Source organism: Megascapheus bottae, chromosome 1, assembly GCF_031878675.1.
Source record: "Megascapheus bottae isolate mThoBot1 chromosome 1, mThoBot2.hap1, whole genome shotgun sequence".
NCBI classification, from domain to species: Eukaryota; Metazoa; Chordata; class Mammalia; order Rodentia; family Geomyidae; genus Megascapheus; species Megascapheus bottae.
Window position 1 is genome coordinate 15,454,271 of NC_143509.1, and position 24,195 is coordinate 15,478,465.

The 24,195-nt window shown below is 50.2% G+C and overlaps 1 protein-coding gene across 1 annotated transcript in view; it reads right to left on the reverse strand.

Moving 5' to 3' along the window:
* Nucleotides 1–9,218: 9,218 nt before the first annotated feature.
* Plch1 (phospholipase C eta 1) overlaps nt 9,219–24,195 on the reverse strand; it is a 104,392-nt gene continuing 89,415 nt past the window's right edge. The window contains exons 15-24 of the mRNA XM_090337940.1: nt 21,885–21,982; nt 20,778–20,957; nt 20,579–20,686; nt 19,101–19,225; nt 18,873–18,957; nt 17,216–17,362; nt 16,743–16,822; nt 15,231–15,290; nt 14,559–14,898; nt 9,219–12,242 (exon numbers count right to left, since the gene is read on the reverse strand). Coding sequence (XP_090194066.1) covers nt 10,393–12,242; nt 14,559–14,898; nt 15,231–15,290; nt 16,743–16,822; nt 17,216–17,362; nt 18,873–18,957; nt 19,101–19,225; nt 20,579–20,686; nt 20,778–20,957; nt 21,885–21,982 — 3,073 coding nt within the window. The 3' untranslated portion in view covers nt 9,219–10,392. The remainder of the gene's footprint in view (nt 12,243–14,558; nt 14,899–15,230; nt 15,291–16,742; nt 16,823–17,215; nt 17,363–18,872; nt 18,958–19,100; nt 19,226–20,578; nt 20,687–20,777; nt 20,958–21,884; nt 21,983–24,195) is intronic.

A 24,195-nucleotide genomic window follows, 5' to 3' on the forward strand; every position in this document is an offset into this window, starting at 1 on the left:
TTTAAAATCTCACATGGCAAAAGAATATGCACATAAATATGTTTTCGGTGAAGGCTCGCAAATCCATCTAGCTTCCCAAAGACATCACTAAGTCTCCGTGTGTGAACATACACAGAAAAAAAAATGCATGTAGGAAGTGTCTCACTTGATCCGGTTCAATAAAAAAATTCCACGAAGCATTCCCCACCTCAAGCTTTAATCAAAGCCTTCAAGGTAGGTGTTCAGGTCCTGGGCTTGTCAATAATATTATTCATAATATTGTGTGAAATTATGAACCCATTTTTGAAATTCATTAACTGTAATGAATTAAAAACATGTAATGAGCAAGCTGCCAGGATGAGTAAATCACACAAAAAATGACTTATATCTACTTACCAATATTCTTCTATTTCGCATTGCCCAGGCAGTTAACAGCTTGCTTTCGTAGTCGAGCGAGACCAAGAAAGGAGCAGTCACGCTGGAGGGAGGTTACGGTGGTAACCTTGGAAGTTATAGTTAATGAACACTGAGTTTCTTTTCATCTGATTTACAAGTTTATTCTTCAGGAAAACAACTCGAAGCAGAACAAGAACCTTCCTCTAGTCTCCTCTGAGCAAACAGCATCCTCAGCTACACCAAGCCAGACAAGTTTCTAGAGGAAGTGTTAGTTGATGGGATTTGGAGTTTCAGGATCAGCCCCTGCTCCTCAGCCCCAGAGTCAGTTCAGAAACAGCCTTCTGCTCTCAGCTTTGGTGTCTGATAAAATCTAAACCTGAACCCCAGCCACCCCGAATGGAACATAGCACATCCCTGTCCTGGGAGACACGTGGGTGCTTTCCCAACAAACCCAGAGCCACTCTGGGAAGCAGCCCTCAAATCCAAAGCCACAGGGAGAGTTGGTGGGGAGGCAGGGTGCCTGCCCTACTCAGGGCTCTTCCTGGCTGGGGTGGGGTGGGGGAGCCTAAGGCAGCTAGTGACCTGTGATAAACTGAGGAGTGATTTACATCACTGTGTTCTAGAAGGTTACAGGCCATGGCTCAGTGCTCAGTAGTTACACAGCCACCAGTTCTGTCCCATGGGTATGTGAGCTGCTGAGCACTTTCCAGGGCAGGCTGGTCATAAGGCTCAAAGGGCTTCCAGCTTCAGGGGAAAGCTAAGAAGAGAAGCGGCCTCTTCCAGTCAGTCCCGCGTGTACATTGCCTGGGGTCTACAACCAGGTTCTGTTCTCTTCGAGAATTCCCCATCACAAGCTGATTGTTCTTCGACTTCCCTTCCATGACATGGAAATGGAACTTTATGTCTCCATTGCACAGCAGCTGGTGCACATATTAGCACACCAATGACCATCAAGCATCAGCTAGCTACGCTGGGAGATCTAAAGTGTGTACTGTCTGCCAATCTTGCTCCATACCGGTACCTTTGTCTGTCTTTAAATGGAGTGCACAGTACATCATTCTGGCGGTCATTCTCTAAGGAAGATCATTGCATAAAACCTAGAGACCAGCTGGGTGCGGTGGCTCATACCTATAATCCTAGCTACTCAGGAGGCTGAGATCTGAGGATCAGAGTTCCAAGCCAGCCCATGCAGCAAAGTCCGCAAGACTCTTATCTGCAGTCAAACACCAGAAAATGAAAAGTGGAGCTATGGTTCAAGTGGTAGAGAGCTAGCCTTGAACTAAAGAGCTCAGGGACAGTGCCTGCGTTCAAGCCCCAGGACCAAAACACAAATACAAAAAGCCCTCAAGACTCTTCCATACCTTGACATTTACTTGGACTAGAATTTTGTTAAGAAAAAGAATTGAAGAGAAACATCGGAAAAACAAAATGGAACAAAGTGAGTCAAACGATGACTTCTTCCACGACTGCCTGCAAGACCCCACTCTGTGACACACCCAGCACTAAAGGTGTGACAAATAGTCCATGGAACTCTAAGCTATCCGAACACTCCATTTTTTTTTTTGAAGCTTACATAGCCCCTAGTACAGAACACATCTTTTCTGCATGACTTCCCCCTCCTGGTAAATAAATGCTACTGATCTCAGGATAGAGTATAAGTCACACACTGTGTTCCTCACAGGGGTGCTCAAAAACTGAAGGAAAATCACTGCAATTAAATTCCGAGCACTCTAATGGAATTTTGATGGCAGTTATTTTTATAGGGAAAAAGACAATGTTAAATGCAGCCATTTATAATTACTAAAGGTGCAGCTACCTATGAAATTGCTTTCTCATTAAATTGCAATTTGTATTAATTACAAAACATTTTGCTTAATTACGGGTAATTTTCAAATAAAATCATCTCATCAAAAATAGTCTTACCACAGAAATCATGTCCTAGTGGTTTTTCCTCTACCTAAGTAATGTGATTTTTTTTTCTTATAGCCTTGAGAAAAGAAATTGTAAGTTCACATCCGCAAAGGTTATCTTCTACTTCTACCAGCTGTAAATAAAAACCTTGCTTTTCCCCTAAAGGCTATCATTTTTAAAAGACTTTTTGTCTACATAAAAATTAGAAGAAGGCCAGGAGAATGGCCTAGTGGTAGAGTGCTTGCCTAGCATGCATGAAGACCCAGGTTCAATTCCTTGGTACCACATATATAGAAAAAAGCCAGAAGTGGTGCTGCAGCTCAAGTGCAGAGCTCTAGCCTTGAGAAAATCCAAGGACAGTGTTCAGTCCCTGAGGCCAAGCCCAGGACTGGCAAGAAAAAAAATTAGAAGAAGTATCTCCATAGCCAAACTAAGGTCTGTAATCCTAGCTAAGATTGGAGAGTTGCTGTTTGAAGTCAGCTTAGGCAGTAAAGTTCATGATACTCTTATCTCTGATTAACTACCAGAAAATTTGGAAGTAGAGCTGTGGCTCAAGTAGTAGAGCTCTAGCCTTGAGCAAAAAAAAAAAAAAATCTCAGGGTACCCAGTCCAGGCTAGAGAGAATGGAGGGAGGGAGAGAGAAAGGGAGGGAGACAGAGATAGGAAAGAAGGATAGAGGAAAATCAGTAAGTCCTTGTTTCGTCTTGCACTTCTCGGGTTCCCTGCTAGACATTGGGTGGCCACGGTGGTGACCGCCTGTCTCTGTATGTCCACTTGCATTTGCTTCTTTCTAGGACACGCAGAAGGTCTTTAAATGTTCACTACATCCCTGTGGCTCTTGTGCACCTGACCAACAGTTCCTTTTCTCTTAATGTGTCACAGGTCTTGACATATTCCAGGTATTTGTAGGATGTGGAGATCTGGAATTTCATGACACCAGTCGTTTGGATCTGGAGAGCTCAGCATGGCTTGGTCACTGGCTGTGGCACTTGGGGAAGTGACAGAACTTGTAACAGGCAGGGCCTAGTTGGAGGAAGTGACATCACAAGGGACGGGACCATGAAGGCCATATCGGGCCTGGAACCGCCCCCTCCTCTGTCTGGCTGTCTGTCTCCTCCCTCCTCCTCCCCCTCTCCCTCTCTCAATCTCCTCCCCCTCTCCCTCTCTTCCCCATCCTCGGCCCCTGGCAGCCATGAGGTCCAGCTTTGTACCACCATCTCTCCCCATCTTGATGCCATACCTCGCCACAGGACACTGCTGGGCTGAGCGAGCAGGGAGGGTGGGCGCTGGCTGCCTAGAGAGAGGGCAGGCCTTGGGCAGGAGGAGCTGAGCTTGTGGCACAGTCTCATCCAGGCTTGCTTGTGTGGGAGGCTGTCGTAGGATCTGCAGCTTAGAGCCATGAGCTGATGACCAGCAAGCAGCTGTGGTGGACAGTGGCCATGCCGTCAGAGAGAAATAAACTGGTGGGAAGCCACTGTGCACCTCCACACGGCCTGAAGCCACGGGGAGCTTCTTCCTGCGCTGAGATCACCCACCTGCAGGGAGGTGGCGCCTTGTCCAGCCAAGAATGGTTTTTCTAAAGTAAGGTTTATACTCAAGATGAAATGGACAAGCTATCATTTTGCCAACCCGGCCTCCCAGGGCCTCCTAGGCACAGCCTCTCGGGTGTGTCCAGTAAACCCCAGCAGCCCTGCCTGTGTCTCCTCCCTGCCACCTGGGCACAGAGGATGGGTCCGATTCTCCCATGGCTCCTTTCCTTTGACTGCCATGACACACTCACCTCTCACAGCTACCACTGCCCCATGGCCCCTGGGCAGGGTGGCTTTGAGAACACAGCCATCACTGGCATCTCTCCTTTCCATCTCTACCCTTGGCCCCTGGGGACATTTCCTGGGGTCACCTCTCAAGCTTGTCCTTTGTGCCTGTTTCAGGGTTTGCTCTGGGGGTCGGGGGCAGAGCAGGAGTGCACCATCTTCAGGACAGCTTGCCCTTCTGACATTCGAAACAAAAGCTCACTGTGTAGCCTGCGCAGACCTCCAGCTCACGCTGATCCTGCTCAGCCTCCAGGTGCTGTCCCACAAGGATCAGTAAAGACCCCCAACCCCTGGAGGATGTCAGTCACCGCATGTCGCTTGCTTTGCCTTTGGTTTTTGGCTGTTGAACAAACGTCTTAAGCACTGTCTTGGAGGCCCTTGGAGGGCGTGCTGCTACTTCCTTTCTCCTGGGCGGGGAGGGGGGGCCCTCTCTTCATACCTGTCCACTCTTTTCTTTTCCAGTTACTGGAGCTTCACCTCAGGGCCTTGCACTTTCTCAGTTTGATGGATTGCCTGGCTTTTACTTTTCCGCTCGAGCCACATCTGTAGCCAGGCTTTCCTTGCTTGTTGCTGGCTAACTGGAGATAGTGTTGGGAACCTTTCTTCCTGGGCTGGCTTTTAAATTCAGTTCTCAAGATGTAAGCCTCCTCTATAGCTAGGATTACAGGGGAGAGCCACCAGAGGCTGGTTGAGTCAGTCTTTAGTTGTCTTATCTAGTCTTTGAGTTTCCTACACATCCGTTCAATGGAATCATTTTAGAATGAGTGGCTAAAATTGCCTTTTGTGTGGTGAAGTAACAAAAAGCAATGAATATAAATGATATATTATGCTTCTTTTAGCTACTAAGATTTTATGATAAAAACGTTAGAAAAATATGAGTACTGAATGACAAACATTCTTTATTCAAAAAAATCAAACCCATAGAAATCAATTTAAAATGTCAGTGTCCTCAAGCCTTTTCACATTTCATTTTGAAATAGTATCTCTGGCTGCAAAAATGTCTTTGTAACATTCGGACACAATGCCAGAAGATCCAAACAGCTATTGATCTCAAAGTGCAAAATAAAATGGGGTGCTGAGAAGAGCTGGTGTGGTTGCTGTACTTTGTTTTTCTTTCTTATATTCAGCTCTCACTGTGCAATGCAATGTGTCTCTAAGCATATTTGGGGGGTAGATTATTGTTTAAGTTTTAGCAAGGATTTGCTTTGGTATACTCCAGTTAAAGTAGAGAGAAACAGAAAAGGAAAGACATTTCCTGTTCTCTTGCAGGAAGAGGGTATGAAAGACTCTCGGAAGTGTCACAGGAGACTGTGCAAATGATGCGTCACAGAGGAAGACGTCCATCTACACACTGGCCGGACAGCCTGCACAGGAGGCTGTGTTGCCAGTAGCCTTCCAATGGCTGAGATGGCCACACATCAAATGCTGGATGCCACCTTCCATGACAAGAGTGTTCACTGCTAAGTTACAACCACTGAATCAATCTGAATCAGTCAATAAATCTCTGTTTTCAGAGGTCCCGTTCTGTTTCTGGTCACTGGGCTTCAGTTATATAAGACTTTGACACTGGGAGAGGATGTATGAAGAAATTATTAATACTAAATTTGAAACAATTTTGCAAGCATTAATTTGCTTCAAAACATAAAGTTTAAAAAAAAAGTTCAGGTCATGATTTAAAGCGAACTACAAAGGCAAGGCAGGAGGTTAGAGCAAGAGTCTGCTTCAAAGAAGTAAAGAAAATCACAAATAGCAAACCAGAGGTTTGCTGAAATGCCAACCAGAGGTGGAGGAGACAGTGGGAATCATTGTGAAATCCTCAGGACATTGATTAGGGTGGAATACATACTGTGGCAGGGCAAGCCACAGCCTTGCTATAAAAATAAAATGGGAATAATAAACTAGATGTTTAAAAAAAGGCAGCACAAAGTGTACCATCTCCACAACACAGACATATATTAAAGGAATCTAAATAAAGAACTGATTAAAAAGAAAAGATTTTCAAAACGAATATAAATAGAAAGAAGTGGAGAATTTCCATAAATGGATGATTTCTTTCCCTTGTCAACTTCTGATCATGAACAATGAATGTGCATTTTTCTTACAGATAGAAGGGATACTGTTTCTTCTAATAACTAACTATGCATTTGCCTGTAATGGGTAAGTAGGAATCTCTGTGTTTGCAGGAAGAAAAGTTGCACACAGAAATTGTGCAAAAGGCATAAAAATATGTGGAAAAAATTGAAATCATATTCCAAAGGGGAAAACCTAGGCATACATACATGTGTGGTGTGGGGGAGGGGTGAGTGAGACTGGAGTTAGCCCTGAGGCCGGGAGTTCAAGGCCAACCTAGGCCACAGAGTAGGACTCTGTCTTGTGTATGTGCCAGCCCAGCGCAGTGACTAAATGGAGAGGTGATGTCATCTTAAGCCTTACAATGCAGAGCTGCACCCAGACCTGACTTCCCAGCTACCTCGTGCCATCCTCACAGTAAAAGTGGTTGGGAGCCTTCCCTTTTGCAAGAGATTGGGCCCTGGGGCCCAGGGCTGATGCGTGGAGAAAGGCAGATGCAGGACACAGAATCCAGGTGTCGTGTCGCTGAGCTTGTGGCCACCCCCCACCCTCTCACCATCCCCTACCCCTGCCCTGCCATGGGCTCAGCTTCTAGAGACACAAGTGATAGGTGTCTGTCACAGACTCTGCCTGCGGCAAGCAGAGAAATGGCCTTTCAGGTAGTTAGCATCGGTCCCTGATTAGCAGCCAGGGTGAGGCTTGGCAGAGAACAGAGGGGCAAGGAAGGCCCTCACTTCATACGTTCTCTGCTCAGAAAATGTGGTCACTGCTGCTCAAGACCCACTCAGGTTAATTACATAGGAAAAAGAAGAGGTGTTTGTTCTGAACCCAAAATTTTCAAATTACTTTAGAAAAGGGTTAATGAGACCATCTGCAGAAGCCAGAAAGGCAATGAGCTGGAACAGAGGCAGGCTGAGAATGCTGGGGCATGCCTGGAATCCCAGCAGTCTGGGGGCCAGCATGGGCATCAGAGCAGGGGCACCGATGAGACCTGTCCACTTTGTTAGACAGGTCAGTAAAGGCAGGGGTCCCCCAGTCCCCTCAAGGGCTCCCCGTATGATCTGACCAGGCTCTACCTCCTGGAGACTTCCACGCGTCCTGATGAATCCAAGCCTTGACACATGGGACATCCTCGAGCCAAACCACAGCAGCATTTGCGCCTACTGGAGATGTGACAGTGTCAACCACCAGGCCAGTACCCTGTAGCTGAGGCTTGGGAGACACCGAGGACAACTGGGCTGGGCAGTGCTGAGGAACAAGGAAGGGGCACTGAGGCAGAAAAGAAGCACTGGCGCCAGCTTGTGCAGTGGGAAAGAGGCGTTGAGAGTCCTTCCCTGGACCACCAAGGAGCGAGGAGAAGGGTCTGCTGAGGATACTGAGGCTTCTCACATCTGCAGACACCAGCAGCTCTGGAAGAAAGCACGTTAGGATCTTCGGGGCATCCCTCACTATGGCATGAATTCCTGGGGTTCAGGCAGCCCTATCCATCCTCTGAATGAGCAAGAGCAACCCCAAGGGGTCTATCGGAGCATCAAGCATCTTTATTACAATTTAAGTTTTTATATTAAATTTTAAGCCTTGATATTAAAATGTAGGTTTTATCGCCTTCTCCTGCTTATTAGGCAATCCCCGGATGACTGTCATGAACTTGCTTTCCCATCTTTTCCTCCGCCCTGCGGTGTGAGCTGGCAGGCAGCAGTCTGAGCTTCAGTTCTTGGCCCCAGCCATTGTTGGGCTAGAGCACTCTTCTTGTTCTTTCCTTTCCTCTTCTTTAAAAAGGGGATTCCATCAAATCACAAACTAGCTAACATCTACTCTTTGCTATTTAGTGCCAACATATTTGTGCCAGTCCTGCCCAACTGGAGAGTCCCTAGGCCTCCTCCTGAACATTGGAGGTTCAGAGCCGAAAGAAGACAAAGACCTGGGAGTCACTGAGGGAAAAGACTGGTCCCCATGTTCCTTAGAGAGACACTCCTGCCCCACCCAGCCTTCTGGGCCTATCTTTGAAGACCATTCCTACCTCAAACCCCAGGAAGCAATGACTGTACCCCCATCAGACAGCTCACTGCCACAGCACACATAACCAAGCCTGTTGTGTGGATGGATGACTGATTGGGTAGTCAAGTGAGTTGCAAACAGGGATGGAGTACCAAAGCTTAAGCTTGCTGTGCACATGTACCACCACTTGAGCCCTGCCCTCAGCTCCTGGGGTTGTCTCTTGAGTTGATGTCTTGTGAAACTTGTCTGGGCTGGCTTCACATTTGGCAATCCTCTTGCCTCTATCTCTCAAGTGGCTGGGTTACAGTCACTCTGACTGACTAGCAAGGGTTTTCTTTTGCCAGTCCTGGGGCTTGAACTCAGGGCCTGAGCACTGTCCTTGGGCTTTCTCAAGGCTCTACCACTTGAGCCACAGCACCACTTCCGGCTTTTTCTGTGTATGTGGTACCAAGGAATTGAATCCAGGGCTTTGAGCATGCTAGGCAAGCACTCTACCATTAAGCCAAACTCCTGGCCTAGCAAGAATTATTTTTAAACTTGCACCAGATTCAAAGAAACTCATTCCATTTGATAGTTTTGCTCATTTGTTTTGTTTCAACACAGAGTCTCACTAGGTAGCCCAAACTGCCCTCCACTCATGATCCTTCCTGATCCAGCTAACCAAGCACTGGACTAGAGATGCCAGCTACTGTGTCTGGCTTCCATGTGCTGTCTTCTCAAGTTACCTTACCAACAGGACATTTAAGGCAGAATGAAAACACTCAGGCACGAATGGCTGCTTAAAGCTATTTTCTGCAGAGGACATTTCCTATTCTTCTGGGGAAATGGACACCTTGTTCAATCGCTCTGTCTCACCATCCCCGTATAAACTGCAATCACAATCACTTAAAAGCCAAACTGGGAGAGAACAAGGGAAAGCATGGCTTTCTCCAGAAACACAGTCTCTACCGGATGTACATACCTGAAACTCTTCTGGTACATCATCTGATAACAATAAAAAAAATTAAGAAAAGAAATAGCAGTCACCACATGTCCAAAAATCTGCTTTAATTCTATTTCCATGAATTGCAGGAAGAACATCATTGTCATTAATATTACAAAAAAAGCAAGCGGGACACACTGAACATGCGATCGAAAAGTGGATTCACAGTGAAACTGATGTATGTCAGTACTAAAATATGGTTCCCTGCCTCCCTGAAGGAGGAGCTTTCTTCTAATTACTCACTCAGCTCTGATTGTGAGAAAATACTTCTTTCCTTAGGGGAAGTTATCAACTGGTGGTCCTACAGTGTTCAGCCTGATAGCAGTCTTCCACTCTGAAAACCTTTCTTTGAACTCCATACGTCATCATCAGGAGATTCATAAGTATGAATTCATCAGCATGGGAACTGGCTGGCCCTGTTACACACAGAGAGATCAGCAGACATACCTAACAAAATGCATGCAAAACAAGCAGCTTTGTCCTTATAGATAGAAGATGACTTTCTTCCTCTCGGCCTGTTCTGTGTGGGGCAGGGAAGTCTTAGAAGGTACAGTTGTTGTTTCAAACATCTTTTAACTAAATTACAAAAAAAAAAATGCACCTAGGCTGGGCGCCAGTGGCTCACGCCTGTCATCCTAGCTACTCAGGAGGCTGAGATCTCAGGATCACAGTTTGAAGCCAGCCCAGGCAGGAAATTCCTTGAGACTCTTATCCCCAATGAATCACACACACACACACACACACACACACACACACACACACACACACACACACACACACACACTCCTGGATCTCTCAATTTAGAAAAAACAAAAATGACCACAGCTGCAAATAAAGGATTTATCCTTTAGTCCTTCATGAGGCCTCTCAATCGACACAGCAATTGTGGAAAAAATGGTCTCCCTGTGACTGTGAGTGAGGACATGGGACGGACACAGACACTGGAAGCCAGGCAGCTGGGGGCTTCGCACCCAGGGCATGCATGTAATCCATGTCACATGGCACACAGCATCTCAGGCACAGAGGTCAGGGATACAGAGCGGTATCACAAATCCACACACACACACACACACACACACACAGGACACGGTGGGGGGAAGTGAAGGGAAGCGCCACACCCAGGCTTTAAAATCACATCTGCAAAGCATTTCAAAGCCTAGGATGCTCTCTGCCAGTGACTGAAAACTGGAACATTCTACACAAGGCCTTGTAAGCATCACTGAGATTTCAGCTTTCTATACATCACAGTCTCAAAAGAAAATAAATCTCTGGTTTATCGTCAGGGCTTGGCTCGGTCTGCAAAACAGAGTCATCTGGGCGGAACTGGTCAACACAGCCGCCGTGCAGGGCAGCACAGGCCCCCTCGGGGATGCCCCGGCCCTCCAGGGCACCCCCTTTTGAATGCCTAAGGTACCCCGCGATGTAGGAGCCAGTGGAGTGGCGGTTCACGCCCAGCCCAGGCGCAGGTGGCCTCTTCCTGAGAACCACGCCGCCCCCCGGGCCCGCCTCGCCCCCCTTCTGCCTGCTGGCTTCCTGCTTCTCCTTGGCCCGGCTGGCAATGTTCCGAACTCGGCTCTGACTTCTGGAGGACAGCTTCCGGACCAGCGTCCTGGGCAGCTGACTGGCCTCGTGCCCGGAGTCCTGAGCCTCGCAGCTGTCTTCCTGGTCAAAGGACACCAGCCTCCGAAGCTGCTCAGTCAGGGCATCCAGAGGCTCCAGGCACGGCATCCCTGCGGCCACCCCTGCCCTGCCCAGCCCACCAGCGGGCACAAAGCTACGGCTGATGCACTCGTACTTGCTCTCAAAGTTACAAGCTATGTCCTCTGAGGTCAAGTCCCCCAGGCTTTTGGATTTGCAGGGACTGGACAGTGGACTGGGCAGCCTCGGGGCAGGCCCGGGGGCCAGCACAGCCCGGGCAGTGCACTGCTGGGGCTCACTGACCTGCTGTCCTCTTCTGTCCAAAGCTGAGATGTGGCTGTGCACACTGCCAGCGCCCTGAAAGCCCTGGCCAGGCGCCCTCTGACCGTTGGGCAGAATCTCTGAGATAGGAGACCAGAGCAGCTCCTTACAGTAGCCATTTCTCCAGCCTCGTGGGCAGGGTTCTAGCACAGTCCGGCCATACTTCCGCTTCAAAGGACAGGCAAGTGGAGTGGCACACACGCCTCCATCGTCACAGATGGTCAGAGACACATTTCCCGATTCTCCATCCACTTCCACCAGGCTACTCCCTCCAGAATCTGTGCAGAGCGTCGGGTCGGCTAGGATGTGGCCCGGGGTCCGGTCAGTGGCTGTGGCAGGGTTATGGCTGCTGAGAAGCTCCCAGTGCCGGCCCCGGGGGGGAGTTTGGAGGGGGCCGCCATGAGGAGCACTAAGGGCCCTGGGCCAGTTCTCAGCACAAGGGGCATCGGTGGGCTTGGGTTTGGAGCGAGGAGGGTGGGAGGTCCCCGTGATCTCAGGGCTGGGGAGCTCTCGGGGTGACAGGAAGGACGGGGCGGCCTCCACTCCAGAGCCTCCATGCTGGGAGGCCGGGGAAGGCCCATCAGCTCGGGTGTGGTGCTCCTCGAAGTGTGCAATCAGTGTGGAGATGGAGCTGCCCGGCTCGGTGTCCCCCGTGAGCGTGATGTTGTCCAGGAGAAGGGAGACGTCAGTGTCCTGCAGGATGGCCGTGGAGTGCAGGTCAGATGTGGGGGAGCAGAGCCTGGAGACGTCTGACAGGGACAGGGATGCTCGGGCCCAGGCCCGGCCTGCCTCCAGGCCTCCTGGGGACAGGGTGCTGTCCGCTGAGCCCTCTGCCCTCCCAGCGTCTTTGGCTTGCACATCTGGCAGGCTGTGTGCTGGGATCCCTGGGGACCGAATGGGGCGGTGGCTCTCCTGGCAGGCTTGTGACTGGTGGCTCCCACGCTGGGGGCCTGGCATTGCTGACTGCCCCGCTGCGGCCCCAGCCCTCGTGGTGGAGACACCCCAGGTACCCCCCAGGCTGGTGTCTTTGTGGAAGGTGGAGGAGGAGGGGGAAGATAGCTCCTTGCTGAAGTCCGGAAAGGGTAGGCCTTTTCTACTTGCCTGGCCTGTCTTTCTGCCATCTTTATCCTCTGCTAAATGAAACAAACAACATTTTAGGGGTGGTGACACCTTATGTACGCTCTGCAGACACTCATGTTTGTCTTGAGACAGACAAATGGAGAACGTGAAGCTGTTACACCGTGCAGAATATAATTATGAGTCGCGTAGGTTTGCAAAGAAGGGTGCATGTGTGATGAGTAAGTCGTACAGTATGTTTATGGGATTTCACTGGAACTGCCCTTTGAATGGCATTACATCTGCTAAGGATGTAATTAATATTCATTGTTCAAAAGAAAATGCCAATGAGTCACCATAGTTTCACAGTAAAGGTTACCTGCAGTGGTTTCCTAGTCAGATTTGTACTACACAGAAGCATGGTAATAAAAAAAACAAAACAAAAACAGAATAAGACAGCTCTGTTAAACATAGCATGGCAGTTCCTGTAAGCAAGAGACTGTAAGCTTTCAGAATTAGACATCTACTAGTAAAAAGAAACATCACAAACTCTACTACTTCAAGAGACATTTTGGCAAGAGATTAAATTTAGTTAACTAAAGCAATTAGAGGGCACATCACAAAATCAGTATCTATTGACTTAAAGATGTAAAGAACTGGCTATCAATTTTAAGTCGATGTTACTAGTAACTGTGTTTAATTTGTGCTGTTTTTGTTTGAAGTACACAAGGTCCATATGGAATTGCCCCAGAATTGCAAGAGTGATGTCAGACCCAGTAAAGGAATTCATAAAAACATACAACACAGACTAACTCAGGCTCACTCCTGGCTGACATAACATTAAATGTTCAATTATTCTTGAACAGACTGTTGAATAATTTGCTTTTGGAGTTGTACTGTATACGAAAAAGATTTGTTTCATTTACTAAATATTTAACTGAAAAAAACCTACATAATTTTTAAACTTAAGAGCAAAACTTAAAGAAAACACACAAATATCCCTTATGTCATCAAGAGATAGTCGCTTTAGGATAAGTATGGAATGAAGTTTAGAATTCTGTGTTCTACTTTTTCTCCATATCTCTTCTCAGCATGAAGTATTGCCTGGTTGTGTATTGAGCCACACTTGCCAAAAGTAACTTATCTTTGGGGTCAGGGAGGGATGTTCAGGGCACCATCCCTGAACTTTATTGCTCAGAGCCAGTGTGCTACCACTTAGGCCACAGCTCCACTTCAACATTTTTTGGTAGTGGATTGCTGATAAGAATCTCTTGGACTTTCCTGCCTCGGCTGGCTTCAAATTGCACTCCTCAGATCCTGAGTAGTTAGGATTACTGGTGTGAGTCATAGACGCCTGACAGATTCACAGAATTGTTTTCAAAGGTAAGAATCATACAAACAGGTCTTTGATTTGGCTTTCTAACTCACCTTTGTGGCACTAAGGTCATCCTAGCTTCATCATTAACAGGGTTAAGTATCACCAATTTTTATAGCTTTATTCTCCAAAAGATGGGGTTATAAGGTAAACTTGAAAGCTTATTTGTTCCAAGGAGGCAATCTGGGCAAACTGTAGAACTTGAAAGACCAGGACAGGAAGGGGGCCGGGGGTGGTAGGTAAAAGATGACAGCTCGTTTCCTCTTCGTCCATTCCTGACATGAGTCTGTGTGCACTGGAATGAAGGGAAGTACCAGCAGTGCCTGATGGCTTTGCTTGTGAGCCTAGGACCAAGAACACTGGAAGATGTGGCCTCAGCCATGTGTTGAAGAAAGCAGAGAGGTCCAAGAGAAGGAGGCTGCTTCTATCCCCATGGAAATGTGTAAAGAAAATAATATCACCATATTCAACCTTAGAAGAGTATTTGAGCGCAGAAAACCAGTTAGAAAACTAGTGTGTCTCCTCCTACTTCGCTGGTTTCTTCTCTCTACACACGGCCTGGGGCCATGTACACACCAGGGAATCACCCCAACGCTCTGAGCTCACCCCAATATCACACAGAAAGATCCTAAATCTGAGGCAAGTAGCTCCCTTTTCACGCTCTTTCTCTGAAGTCTGAAATAATTCTGGGCAAGAAACTAGCATCAAAGCTTCTTCTTTGCTGGGTGCCGGGGGCTCACGTCTGTGATCCTAGCAACTTAGGATGCTGAGCTCTGGGGATTGCTTTTGGAGGCCAGTCAGGCCAGCAAAGTCCATGAGACCCTTATCTCCTATAAACTACTCAGAAAATGCCAGAATCAGCACTGTGGCTCAAGTGGTAGTGCTAGCTTTGTGCAAAAGCAGCTCAGGGTCAGCGCTCAGGCCCTGAGTTCAAGCCCCAGGACCTTTCTCTTCCCCAATATAATTTGCCACTATCCACAAGGGTGAAAGGTAGCTTGGTAAAGCTCCAGTCTCTTACCTGGAGAACTCTCCTTTGCCCCTGTGACTGCTGGGGCCACCAAGGCCCCCAGGAGACCCCGGTCCACGGGCATGGAGACGGGCCGAGCCTGCAGACTCCGAGTAGTTCTTCTCAGGACTCCGCCCTGATCCCTCGTGGCTTCGGACACAGAATCCTTGACCTCTACTACTTCTTGGAAGCCCATTTTGGTCTTTTTCCTGCCTTTGGCCGGGGCGCTGGCTGTGCGGCGCAGAATTCTGTCTCCGATAGACCGTTTGCGCACACAGTGGGAACCGTTCTCGGAAGAGCAGTGCCTGGGCGTCTTGTTGAACAGCCCCTTCAGGCCCTGGAGCTGCCTGCTCTGAAGACAAGAGGAGCAACAGCGTTGATGCACACGCCACCCCAGCCCCTCTGCGATGGCAGCGCATGGGCACGGTGCATGATGATAGCATGCAGCCACCCGAAGACGGCCAGGCCGCCCGCGCCTCTGCACCCAGCATGCTTGCACCAGCCTTCCCCACAGTCCCTCCCCAGGACAAGGGAGGAGATGCTCCCACGGGGGATTGGCTGTCCTGCATGTCAGCTCCCCTAAGCAACAGATGCATGTGGAAGATGGAGCAGATGAGCGAGCATGCTGCCATGACCACCGACCGCCACTAGGCCACAAGAACACAGCGCCGCGCGGGACGCTACCTTTGAAGCCCCTAGGATGTGCAGTATGGTGTAGCTGGGGTTGAGGATTAAAGGACTCCACTGCAAAGGAGAAAGGCACAGCACCGTTTGCACACATTCCACCAGGGGTGGTCTGCGGACACGCAGCAAACAACCCATGCCCTGTGTTGGCCTGGCCTCCAGCTCCAAACCCGCTGCCCAGGGCACGCTTCCCAGCAAGCCGCTGGGAAGAGGAATGGTGAATGAGGTGCCCCAGGCCCATATGGCAGCACTTCCTCCTCTCCGGTATCCGCTGGCACCTCCAGATTCGCCACCCGCCTTCAGCGTGGCCAGTGCACGGAACAGTACAGATTTAACATGAGGCTCCTAGAGTCAATTTCTAGGTCATTTCTATGTGTGACTAGTTAGGCCACCAGAAAGATCCAACAGGCAGTATAAACAGAAACTTGGGATTAAACACACAGAACCACAGGCTAAAGAAGTCCAGATCCTTGATCCCCTGCAACTGAAAATGTGGGGACAGCCAGAGACCCCAGCTCCACCCCGGTGGCTGCTCTCTCAACTACAGGAGTAGGCAGAGTCTGTGCTGATCTATGCCGCAGTTCAGTGTTTTCCTCTTGCCAACTGGGAATCAAGGGCAGGAATTCACAAAGGTTCCCAAGGCAGAGAGGGAGACGGGACAGTCCTTCCCGGCACCCACAGAGCCCCTGTGCCCTCCCCACCCCATGCCCCACCAGCACCTCCCTTCCTAAAATGTGCAACAGGACCAAGGAAGCACAGGAAAACTGTCTGCAGGTGTGTCAACCTCTGGCAGATCCACCGTGAAGGGAGCCCCAAAGAAGGACGTGTCTTTGTGATCCTGCTCCCTCTCCTCTGCCCCCCAAGTCCTATGGGTAGTTTTCATTGTTGTTCTTGTTTTCCAGTCCTAGGCCTTGAACACAGGCCCTGAGCACTGTCCTTGAGTTTTCCCAAGGCTAGAGCTCTACCACTTGAGCCACAGCACCACTTCTGGCTTTTTTCTATGTACGTGGTACCAAGGAATCAAACCCAGGGCTTTGGGCATACTAGGCGAGTATGCTACCTCTAGGCCATGGTCCGGGCCCCCACTGTGGGTGGTTTTAAGCCCACTCACAGTCCTCAGCTGACACAGTGGACAACAGTCGGCACGCACATCGGGACAAGGATTCACCTAATATCGCCCACTCCACAGTGAAGCGAGTCCCATTCACAACTGAGATAAAGCCCAGTATTTAACCCAGCTACATGGCTATGTTGTCTCAGTGTCTTCTTGGAAGTCCAGAGTCCTCCAGCTCCACCCCCCACCTCCCTGCTAAGGCTAGAGAGCACCCTGGGGAAAACCAGAGCAACAGGAGCGGGTTGGGGGTGGAGGGCAGCTGGCCAGGAAGGGCGGCTGTGGGCAGCCAACACACTTCCATTACAAAGCAGTCTGGCAGATTCCACGGTTCCCAGCCACCCATCAGTGGGCCAGGGCTGGGGCTGGTACTGGGGGACTTGAACCCCTGTCCTTCTCACCTTCCCGTAGATTTCATTGATTGTGATGTGGACGAAAATGGAGGCCTCCGTGAGTCCTTCCAGGTACACGTGCCGGTAGCCTGAGGGAACGAGGGCAGCGCTGGAACCTGCCAGACAGGCCTTCGCAGTGGACGGGTGGGGCACACAGCGGGACCACAGTGCTCACACCCCCAGCTCACACCTCCAGCTCACACTCTCAGATCATACCTCCAGATCACCTCCCAGATCACACCCCCAGATCACACCCTCAGATCACACACCCCCAGCTTTCACCCCCAGATCACACCCTCAGATCACACCCCCAGATCACACCCTCCATCTTATACCCCCAGCTTTTACCCCTAGCTCTCACCCCAGCTCATACACCCAGCTCTCACTCCCAGCTTTCACCCCCAGATCACACCCTCCAGCTCATACCCCCAGCTCACACCCTCAGATCACACCCCCAGCTTTCACCCCCAGCCCTCACCTACCAGGCACAAGGCTGGTGAAAGTCACAGTCCGCTGCCCCACAAAGTCCCGCCCAATTGGGTCGTGGTCCCACACGAGGAACCGCACCAGGGCGATTTCTGGCATGTGGACTGTAAAGGTCAATGTTTCCTCCCACACAGGGTTAAATCCTCAGAGAAACAGGAAAATCGAGTCAGAACAGCAAGGGCCGGGTGCCCAGCAGACAGGGAGAGCTGCTGTGAGGTGGTCCCTGAACTCACAGAGCCACTCAGGATGCCCTCCTGAAAACGAGACTCAGAGTTCACCCCGCTGCTGGAAAACAAGAGTACGGAATTCCCTGTAACTGGTCATTAGGGTGGGTGGTCTGCTCTGGTACAGGGAAGCGCCTTGGCAGCCGGAATGTTTCAGTGCATCTACAGCAAAGATCTAAGAATAGTTTAAACAGCCCTAAGGTCAATTCCTACTAGTGAAAAAAAATTGAATATAACAATAGAGTGCCACCTCCACCAGAGCCGGCTTCTCACCTCCAAAAATGCTGTTTCTGTAAGAACAACCAACCCTTGTGAAGGTGCTGCACAGAGCTAAGAGGCATGTACCCTCTTTTCATTCTTACGGTAGCAGGAGGTACAGGCCTGTCAGGGAAAGTCAGTGTGAAAAATGAGCTAACAGGACCAGGTGTGGACTCCATATTGGAGAACTCCCCTAGCAAGCACAAGGCCCTGCGCTCAGTCCTCAATACAGAACAATAATAAAGAAGCAATGTTGTTTATTTTTTTTAATGAAGACAAAAATACTTATTACTGAGTTTCAAAAATGCGTACCCTTAGCCAGGAGGCTGTGGCTCACGGCTGCTATCCCAGCCACTCTGGAGGCTGAGATCTGAAGAGTGCTTTAAACAAAGCCAGCCTGGGGGGGAAAAAAGTCTGAGGCTCTAATTTCCAATTAACTACCAAAAGCTGGAAGCAGAGTTCTAGCTCGAATGGTAGAATACCAGCCTCCAGCAAAATAGTTCAGGACCTGCTAGTACCCAGGCCCTGAGTTTCAAACCCTAGACCTTATTTAAAAAAGGAAAAAAAAGTATATTATTAAAAAGAAACCCTTTAGTTCACTTTAGTTTTTAAAAATCTTCATGGTTTCCCTTTTTATTCATTTTTTTGTCTTGTTCCAGTACAAGAACATTCAAGAAGTAAACTTACTAGAGTATGTTGTGCTTACCTTTAGTTTGACACGCTAAAAAATAAAATTTAAAAAGAATGAGGTGTGAACCAGACATGTGATTTCCTAAGGAGTGTCTTGGGAGCTGTAAGTCCTAAGGACACAATAGAAACTTCACAGGGCGGCTCCCAACTGAGTGTTAAGCCCAGACTTGGAAACACAGTTCATGCTTTCCACTGGGTGGAGTCAGCCATCTTGAGAGAAGCAGACTATTCCAGCATCCGACCCAGTGCTCAGGCTCAGGGGCTGAAAGACCTTCACCAAAGCTGGGCCACTGTCCCCCATCTCATCAGACTCCTTCCGGCTCTTCCTCAGCAAGCCAGTGCTTAGGCACCAAGCACAAGCACCAGCATCATCTTACCATTGTGGAGCATCAAGTACGAGCACTGGGCAACCTCATACCATGGGCAAGTACCCATGAGTACTGAGCACGAGCACTGAGCACGAGCCTGGGCACCGTCTTACCATTATCATCCACCACTCGCGTTTGGTCTTTACAGCAGTCTACTGGCAGGCCAATGATCTCCACTTCCACGAAAGGATCGATGATCTGCAGAAGGGAGAGGAGGAGGAGGAGGAAGAGGAGGAGGAGGAGGAGGAGGAGGAGGAGGAGGAGGAGGAAGAGGAAGTCATCTGAGAAACCTACTTGGCCCCAGCCCCTGGCCATGGAGTCTAGAGGTTTGGGGAACTCACCTCACCCCGGTCCCCAAACATGGAGTCTGGAGGTTTGGGGAGTTGCTGTCCGCTGATCACTTTCAGGATGAGCTGCTTTTTAGGGTTGGCAGGAAGTGGATCACCAGAAAAAGGGTTGAAAGTACCTAGGCCAAGACAGCAGAGGTTGTAGAACACACAAACACACACACACACACACACACACACGCACGCACGCACGCACGCACGCACGCACGCACGCACACACACTGCACAAACTTTAAGCATCTCCAGCACAAGAAAGAACAAATGCCATGAGAGTCGCTTCAGTGCAGCTCAACCCAAAAGAAAATAGCCGGCCAGCCTTCACCTTGGCCTCCCCTGACCCTGACCTTCCCTCACCCTGGCCTCCCCTCACCCTGGCCTCCCCTCACTGCCCTCCTCACCCTGACCTCCCCTCACCCTGGCCTCCTCACCCTGACCTCCCCTCACTGGCCTCCTCACCCTGACCTCCCCTCACCCTCACCTCCTCACTCTGACCTCCTCACTGCCCTCCTCACCCTGGCCTCCTCACTCTGACCTCCTCACCCTGGCCTCCCCTCACTGCCCTCCTCACCCTGGCCTCCTCACTCTGACCTCCCCTCCCTGGCCTCCCTTCATCCTGGCCTCTGCCTCCCCTCACGCTGGCCTCATCACCCTGACCTCCCCTCACTGGCCTCCTCATCCTGACCTCCCCTCACTGGCCTCCTCACCTTGGCCTCCTCACCCTGGCCTCCCCTCACCCTGATCTCCCCTCCCAGACCTCCCCTCACTCTGACCTCCTCACTCTGACCTCCCCTCACCCTGGCCTCCTCACCCTGACCTCCCCTCACCCTGGCCTCCCCTCCCTGGCCTCCCTGCAGCACTGGAGGCTAGGGCTGGGACCAGCTTAGAGCAATTGTCTATAGTGGATCACCATCCACTCCCATCCCTGCCACATCCCTGTCACCATCCACATCCCCACCCATGCCCTATCCACACCCCATCCTCATCCTCATCCCAACCCTGTCCACACCCTATCCGTGGCACCAAAAAAACCCACCAAACTACATTTCCCACTCTTATGTGGAAACTAAAAGTTTGGCCTGACGGAAACAGATCATGGAATAACAGAACAAGGTGTTCAGAGTCTGAGGGTGGAGACAGGACACCGGGGTGCTGGTACCAGGTAGAGTTGAAATATTAGTCAGTGTTCTTTCTTTTCCTTTTGGGAAACACTGGGGCTTGAACTCAGGGCCTTTCATGTGATAGACAGGCACTGTCACTCGGACCACACCCTAGCCCAGAAAGACTAACTTCTAGTGTGATCACTGCAGCTACAAGGATTATGGGAGCCTCCTGACAGAGCCGGGTGTTTCCGGCCCGAGGAGGTGGCGTGCCACGGACCGGAGTCTGGCCCTCACACGGGGTACTGGGCTAGCATCCACCGTCATAACCGTCCCGGGGCCCCGCCAAGGGGCGTGGGCACGAAGGCTGCACACCTTTGCACATCTGCTGTGGCTTCAGCACATAGCCACAGTTGCCATTGGCCTTGAACTTGGCCCGGTTGAGCTGCATCATCCGCCCTTCAGACTGGTAGTTGAGGGCCACTGGGGAGTGGAGAGAGGGAGAGAGTTAGGTGGGCGGCAGGGGGAGGCAGCCCCCTCCCCGCCCGCCCCATAGCCTCCTTGCCACACCCACCAAGCTGGCAGCCCGCGTTCCAGTAGGGCAGGGGGTTGAAGTTGCTGGAGTCAATGCGGTAGGCAGAGGGGTAGACCCTGGTGAGCTGCCTCTGGTTGTAAGCCATGACCTGTTCCGGCTTCTGCTGGACCACCTGGTGGGCCCTGGTCTCACTGAAGGACAGCACGTTGCCAGTGGTGCCTGCGGGGGCAGAGGGGGTTGGGCCTGGGACCTTGGCACAGAGACCATGGGGGACAAGGGCCAGAGTCCTACACCCACCAACTCATGCCCCCCCCCCCACCCCCCGACCCAGAGACCTGGCCAGAGCAGATCAAGGGAGAAAGGGAAGGTAAACTGCAGCATTGTCCCAGGGGACAGAGCGCAAGTCTGCACTGTCTGCTCATGTCTGAATGGGCCAGGCAGAGATAGGCCCAGTGCAGTGACTCAGTTTACCCACCACGCCACGCTGCTTTAGGCCAAAACTAACATGTGTACAAAAGCAGCTGTAGGGACCGGGAGTTTGGCCTAGTGGTTAAAGTGCTTGCCTAGCATGCATGAAGACCCGGGTTCGATTCCTTGGTACCACATACATAGAAAAAAGCTGGAAGTGGTGCTGAGGCTCAAGTGGTAGAGCTCTAGCCTTGAGAAAGTCCAAGGACAGTGCTCAGGCCCTGAGCTCAAGCCCAGGACTGGTAAAAAAAAAAAAAAAAAAAAAAAAAGCAGCTGTGAAAAAAAGAAAAATAAACTCAATGTGGGAATTTACCAGAGGCATTTCCTGATGGAGCAAGGCCGTAAATTCCATTTTTAGGACCTTTTTAATTTTTAATTTTAATTTTTGGCCATCGGAGGCCCAGTCAGAAGCATTCATCTGCTACTGTCCCTGTGCATTTGATGTGTCTACAACACCAAGTCTAGATTATCTGCTCAGCATGAAGAGCACAAACTATTCTCTATGCTCATGACTCTAGCAGCAGGTCTCCCAAAGAAGAAGGAATCAACAGGAAGAAGGAGGGGATGAAGAAGAGGAGGGAAGGGAAGGGAAGGGGAGGAGGAGGAGGAGGAGGAGGAGGAGGAGGAGGAGGAGGAGGAGGAGGAGGAGGAGGAGGAGAGACCCCCCCCCAGCCTTACCATCATCCACAATGTCCTGAGCTGCCACAGAGTTCGTGTAAATGACCAGGTCAGACAGCTCTCGACACAGCTTCATGGTTTTCCTCCTGCGGCCCAACCTGCAAAGTACACCTAGGGAGTCATGGCAGCCTGGAGGCGCCCCAAGGCTTGTGGCTGATGCCTGGAGGGGCCCAGGCTCGTGGCTGATACCCTGGAGGGGCCCCAGGCAGCCTGGAAACATTGTGGGCTCTGGGCTCCTCTAACTTCTGCCTTAGGGAGAACCAACGGACAGAGGCTGAGCTAGGCCTGGGTGGAGCCAGGCTTGGAACCCACAGGTAGCACCCACCATCCCCTGCCCCACCTTGCCCATTGGTGGGTACAGTCACTGCTCTGCTGGGAACTCAGCCTCCGCTGTGAGGAGGGAGGGTTTTCTTCCCACTGTAACCCAGGGAGGGGAGCAGCAGGAACCCGACTGAAGTGAGGCTCACGAGAGCACATCCCCTCCAAGAAATGGAACTAAGGTCCACAGCAGTTCCTTCACAGATGCCGTTGCAAGCCATATGTTAGACTTCTCTTGTAGTCTTCAGCCAGGCGTGTGTTTCATCCTCTCCCTACCACAGAGCACTCTGGATCTGTCCTGCAGCTGAGAAATTCCACGGGACCCCCCCACCCCAGCCCTAATGGGTAGCCTGGCCAGGAACAGCCAAGGAGCCCGATCAGTGGGGAACTACAAATCAGATCCACGTCATGCCTACAAAAGACAGCCAGAGCCAAGCAGGCAGACGGCACCAGGGTAAGGAGTCACAGAACTGGACCCTGGTAGGTGTCTTTCAACGAATGGATGAGTACAAAGTGCTACGGAGCCACACAAGGATCTGAACAGTAAGGACGGGTGGAATAAGTGTGCATGCTGCCACACAGATGCATCCTGAAGATGCAAAACTAAACACCCAGAAGCCAGTAATGAAAGCCCACGTCGTGGCAACTCCAGGGACAGAATACTGAGCTGGTGGTCGGTGACTGAGGGGGCAGGTGGATGAAAGGCTCTGGCGAGGGCCTCCCTTCCTAGGGATAATGGGAATGTTCTGGAATTAGATAGTGGTAGAATAGATTTGTTCACCCAATAAACCTTTGGGTGCCCTCTGGAGAGAAAACAGTGAGCTTGGAAACAATAACGCCCACCATAATGGTGCTAGCACGCGTCCAAAGAGCACAGGACAAGCTGTTCCAATACTTCACCTTCACAAGAAAGGCAGAATGGAACAGAGATGTGGCTAAAAACCAGTGGGAAGGAGGCATGTGTGACCACCCGTTCCCATCTAATTGAGAAGTCGGATCTGGAAGGCAATGACACTAAATCAATATGCAGTCACATTAGAAGTATGAGTCAAACTCCAAAACACGTCATGGTGTGGAGAGATTGTGCATAAAATTATCCCTTATTATCTTCACCCTGGGAGAGGACTGGGTGAGCCAGTCCCAGGTGGCATCATTTGAAAGGACCCAGGCTCTGACAGCTACGGCGGGCAAATCTGTGACTGATTCAGGAGAAGCAGTCAGCCTGACTTTACCCACACCATTCCTATAGTCAATACGACTCCACACACACCCTCTGCCTGTCAGTGTGACTCCACACACACCATTCCCCGAAGTCAGTGTGATTCCTCATTTGACCATCTGGGCATCAACATTAGTAAGGCCTTCTTCCAATGCTGACCCTTCTTGACTATTTCAAATTAAGCTTTTCTCAATCTCTATTTTAAAATATTTGGGCTGGATGTAGCTGCTCCTGTCTATAACGCCAACTACTCGATAGGTAGGGATCAGGATTGAGGTTTGAAGCCAGCCCAAGCCACGATCCCCCCAAATTCCAAAGTTTCTCATCTCAATAAATAAGTGCAAGGCAGGGGCAGGTGTGAGGAAAGTCCTCTAAGTAGTGGGATTGTGGTCCAGGGCTTCCCAGGGTAAAAGTGCAAGACCCTACCTAAAACATAAAGCCATCAAAGAGCTAGAAGACGTGGCTCAAGAGGTAAAGCACCTGCTTAGCAAGATCAAGGGCTTGGGTTTAAACCCCAGTGCAGTCCTTCCTCCTCCCTAAAACATGCTCATAGCAGAGGTCTCCTGGAAGGTGCCCCTGCATCTCCTCTATACGTTACCATAACCAATATTCAATGTTCTGTTTCCTGATATAGGACCATCAACATCTTTTCTGCCTTTACCAATTACTATTTTATATTTATATTATATTCCACATTTACATGTGAGTTTCTGATTGGAGCTTAAAAATAAAGTTGAATTAAACACTAAAGCTTAATTTTACAGATCTTCTATA